Below are 5,000 nucleotides of genomic sequence, written 5' to 3'. Positions count from 1 at the left end.
AAGAGTTGTTCTGGAACCTTCTCTGGTAACTCATAACCCTGGTGAAAAACCTAATCATTTGTTACCACAGTGGCAACCACATAATATCTTGTTAAGAATACTCACCCAGCAGTTAAGGCACATTTACTGGATCAGGGAGACACACACATACACACACAGATAACAGTGTTGGGGCTCCTTACAATGTCTTTTGGGGAAGGTTACCACGGAGATGAGATCTGGGGGAATAATCTGGATGTGTAATATCTTTTCAGGGCATGTTTGCTGTCAGACAGGTTTACTGCCTCTCTCTACTACAGTTTGTTACTTTTATAGTTTATAGTTTGTTGTTACTCAGACGTTCACTCCTAACACGAATGAACACGTTGTAACGTAATATACTTTCTCCTGTCTCTCCTTCTCTCTTTCTCCCTCCTCCCCCTCTATCTCTGCTCTCGTATCTCTCTATCTTTCTTTCTTTCTCCCTCTCCTATCTCTCATCCCTCTCTCCCTCCCCCTCTCCCTCTCTCCCCCTCCTATCTTTCATCGCTTTCCCTCTCTCCCCCTCCTATCTCTCATCCCTCTCTCCCTCTCTCCCCCTCCTCTCTCTCATCCCTCTCCCCCTCCCTCTCTCCCCCTCTCTCTCATCCCTCCCTCTTTCCCTCCCCCCCTCCCTCTCTCCCTCAGACCACTTCCTGCGTCTGGACGCTCCCATGAACAACATCACCACGTCTCTGGGCCAGACGGCGGAGCTGCTGTGTCGCGTGTCAGGTGACCCCGCCCCCAGCGTACGCTGGCTGAAGAACGACGCCCCCGTGGTGCAAGAGCCTCGCCGCGTGTCCTACAGACCCACATCCTACGGATCCCGCCTCCGGATCCGTAACCTGGACACCACGGACACGGGCTACTTCCAGTGTGTGGCCACCAACAGCTACGGCTCCGTGTCCAGCACGGGGGTGCTCTACGTCAAGTTCGGTGAGTTGAGAGACTCTTGTTTACTCCTGTTCATCATGACTCGCTTGAAAGTCAACTGACAGTTGTAACTAATGCAGTTACACTCCACTAAGGTTTAGTGTTCCAAGGTTAGGGTTGTGTTGTAGTAATACGTCATAACAACTCCCTGACTTGACATCTCTTTATGTGGCTGCCCACTAAGGAGTCACACAGCAGGGAGGAGACGTGATAAACATCACGTCAGCAATGTTTCACCCAGGAGAAGGAACATCCAAAACTAAATGTCTAGTTGTGGACATCAAGCTAAAGTGGGGTCCAAAATAGAGTGATGTTAGATGTGCTTCTTGTTGACAAGGTGCTGAGGTTAGCAGGTCTTCAGGCTGTGGGTGATGGGCTCCTTTGTGTCGTATAAAAAAATATATCTTGTGTTTTTTTTACTTCCAGATCCGCTTCCAACTCCACTGTCAGGAAGACCGTCAGCGTAAGTCCTCCACCCTCTCTGCTCCTCCCTCTCTCCTCCTCCCTCTCTCCTCCTCCCTCTCTCCTCCTCTCTCCTCCTCCCTCTCTCCTCTCTCTCCTCCTCCCTCTCCCCCCCTCCCCCCTCCCTCTCTCCTCCTCCCTCCCTCTCTCCTCCTCCCTCCCTCTCTCCTCCTCCCTCTCTCTCCTCCTCCCTCCCTCCTCCCACCCCTCTCCCTCTCTCCTCCTCCCTCTCTCTCCTCCTCCCTCCCTCCTCCCACCCCTCTCCCTCTCTCCTCCTCCCTCTCTCTCCTCCTCCTTCCCTCCTCCCACCCCTCTCCCTCTCTCCTCCCTCCCTCGCTCCCTCCCTCCCTCCCTCTCTCTCTCCTCCCTCCCTCCATCTCTCCTCCTCCCTCCATCTCTCCTCCCTCCCTCTCTCCTCCTCCCTCCCTCTCTGTGCTCCCACAGCACAGCGCAGCCAGGAAAACACACAGTAGTCGAAGACGCAAATACCAGGCTGGCTTTTAAACTGAGTCCCAGTTGGGAAAGCCTGCTGGAGTACAAGGTTAATAACCCCGTCAGTAAGAGGGAATGGAGTTTATTTCCATAGTGTCTTGTTTTACCAAGTCATTCCTGACAGTCTGCACACAATACTGGACTAATCGAGGGCTGGATGGATTCTGAAATAAATTGTTTTGACCGCAAGGGAAACAGAGTGTCTGTTTCGACATGGTTGAACCTGTAACCTCTTGATCTGCCGTTAAACGTTCTACTGCTGTGCGACACCCTTCTCCTTTCTTCAGTCAAACTGTCTTTGTCTGGATGAAGGTCTCTCGGATGCCGTGGCAGAAATCTGTATTTAGTTTCTAAATGGTTTGAATGACTCTGGATCAGAGCGCTTGAGACAGACAGTTTTTCCATAATAGCATTATGATGAGGCGGGTGCCATGTTGCATGGAACTCACTGGTAACGGCCAGATCAAAGAGACTGGCGTCTGTAGTGAACTAGACACTCACACCAATTCACACCCCCACAAACCCAGACACACGCGAACCCCGACACACGCAAACCCAGACACACGCAAACCCCAACCCTCACACACACACACACACACACAGTTTCAGACTGTCTTCAGCAGTATGACAGGGTTGTTACTGAATCCAAAACCTGATTCTCTGCCTACCTGGTGAGGTTATTATCCTACAACCTCCAACAGTGCACCACCTCTGCGTCTGGAAACACCCTCTTCTATGGCGACCTGCTTCCTCCGACGGGAGAGTGATTACTCAGTACTCTACAGAACGCTCATGTGATTCGTGTTCTCTGCCTGTCAGCTGTCTGGCCGGCACGTGTTCCTCCTGATTAGTCCCCACAGAGCCCGCCTCCGTGCTCTTGACCAATCACATCGCCTGCTTGCACCTGGCCTCCTAAACGCCGTCATTAGACCCCTTGGTCAGCCTGCACAGGGCCTCCTTTGATGGGACGGGGGGATGAGAGGGGGGGGGGGGCGTCAGGATCTGACAGCCGCTGTTGGTTGTCATTACTGTCGCCTTCAGCATCCACCTGATGATCTGTCAGAGGACCTCAGTCGTCAGGCCACAGGGTCACCTCATGATGGCATGTGACAGACCCCCCCCTCCCCCCCCCCTCGTTCTTTCCCCGCTCTCTGCGTTGGTGGGTCACAACATAATGCCGGTTGACATCGCGGTGTTAGAGACACCTGGGACTGAAGGTGTGTGTGTGTGTGTGTATGTGTGTGTGTGTGTGTGTGTGTGTGGAGAGGTCTATCCCTGGTGGGTGTTTAGTAGTCCTGGTTCTGTGCGTGGTGTTTGACCCAGACGTGCATGTGTCAGTCCTCCACCACTAAGACCCAGAGCACACAGACCAGCCTCTCTGCTCCAGACCATGAGCGTACACTGTGGCTCAGTTAGACCAACACACATCAGCTGGGATGCCCACAGCGCTACACGCCAGAGAGCTAGGGAGGAAGAGTAAGGGGAGAGAGGGAGAGGGAGAACTCTCTCTCTCTCTGTCTCCGTCAGGCTCTGCTTGTACAACTCTGTTAAATCTGTTCATTCACAGCTTTTAATAAGCGCTGACTGTTTGCCCTGCTCCTTCGTTTACGTGAGTTCCCTTACAGGGACCACCTGGAAGATGTTGGGGTGTGTGTGGGGGGGGGGGGTAACAGAATCCCGGAGATGAGGTATAGCCCCTGGCACGTGGGGGGGGAGGGGGACAATGACACCCGTTGTTGCGGGGGCGGCCTGTCAGTCATACTGGTGGACGAGGGCGCCCTGGTTCACGCCTCTCTCCTCCTCTACCCTCCCTCCTCTTCCTCCCTCCTCTCTCTCTCCCTCCTCTCTCTCTCCCCTCTCTCCCTCCTCCCTCCCTCTCTTTCTCCTTGGATATGTTTTCACAAGCAGAACAAACACAGGAGGGGGGAAATTGGCCGTGTGTCAAAATGAGCCCTCCACATCAGCAGTCCCTCTACCCGTGACAAGAGAGGAGGGGGGAGAGAGAGAGACAGAGAGGGAGACAGATGGAGGGATTGAGGGGAAGGGGTAGACAGACAGGGGGAAGAGAGAACGAGGAGAAAAGGGAGGGAGACAGAGATGAGAGAAAGCAAAGTAAACAGTGTAGCTGGGCTTCAGTGCTCTGTGAACACTGGGCTGGGTGTGCTCTCTGATGTTTGGAGGGGGGATCTCCCCAGAGGTCTGGGTGATGGTGGCATTAACAGAGATCAGAGATGTGTAACTCTTACCAGAGGGCCACCAGATGAACCACAGTCCTCCACAGACACCTCAAACAAAAGCAAAAAACGAGCGACTGAAGTGAGATTTAGATTCTTTCCTTTTGTCGTACAGACAGACCACAGCAAGGCCGCCTACGTCTCGGGGAATCGCATCGCGTGAAATGAGAGCAAACTAATAACTTTGGAAAGCTGTAGCCATAACTTTCCCTTTCCTTTAATAGTACTTGTTCTGGTAAATGTAAACTGACAAGGTTTTCAGTCCCTCAGATTTTCCCCTCCTCCAAACAGGTTGATGTATTCGGTGGTGGGGAGGTGAGACTTGGCCAGCAGGTCTTCACCCTCCTCACTCTGCCCACATATCCAGGCCTCCCGGCCCCAGCCTCTGTTTATAATCAAGTCTTTCCTTAGCGTTTGAGAAGATTAATACACTACAGTGTAGCTGTCAGAACTGGTTAAGGTTCCCAGAACCTTTCTCTTCAGTGCAGGTCTCACTTTTGGCTCAGAGAGAGAGAGAGAGAGAAGCAATTAGAAAAAGATCTGGAGATTTTTTCCTTCTTTTTGTACCCCTCCTCCTCTTCAGCCAGAGTAAAGGATAAGAGAGGGTTTTAACGAAGACCAGATCCTCTCCTTTCTCTCCGTCTAACTCGCTCCCTCTCTCCGTCTGTCTGACCTTGCGGTGGTCTGTTCATCTCCCTCTCCTTCTCCCTCCTTTCATCTCTTCTATCTTTCGTCGCTAAATCGTCTTCTGAAGTTCTTACGCCTCCTGTGTTTGTTGACGATGAAACTTCCTCTCGCAAAGTGTTCTAACGCAATCTATTTCTTACTGTCACGCGCCGTAGCATAACAGCCGACCTGACC

General features: G+C 52.4%; 1 protein-coding gene across 1 annotated transcript in view; it reads left to right on the top strand.

Moving 5' to 3' along the window:
- ror1 (receptor tyrosine kinase-like orphan receptor 1) overlaps positions 1 to 2,752 on the top strand; it is a 43,700-nt gene extending 40,948 nt beyond the window's left edge. The window contains exons 3-5 of the mRNA XM_062452212.1: positions 667 to 954; positions 1,378 to 1,414; positions 2,725 to 2,752. Of these exons, the coding sequence (XP_062308196.1) occupies positions 667 to 954; positions 1,378 to 1,414; positions 2,725 to 2,752 (353 nt within the window). The remainder of the gene's footprint in view (positions 1 to 666; positions 955 to 1,377; positions 1,415 to 2,724) is intronic.
- Positions 2,753 to 5,000: the final 2,248 nt, after the last annotated feature.

This window comes from Osmerus eperlanus, chromosome 26, assembly GCF_963692335.1.
Source record: "Osmerus eperlanus chromosome 26, fOsmEpe2.1, whole genome shotgun sequence".
Taxonomy (NCBI): domain Eukaryota; kingdom Metazoa; phylum Chordata; class Actinopteri; order Osmeriformes; family Osmeridae; genus Osmerus; species Osmerus eperlanus.
Note: the sequence above shows the minus strand (reverse complement) of the source record. Positions and strands in the feature narration are given on the sequence as shown.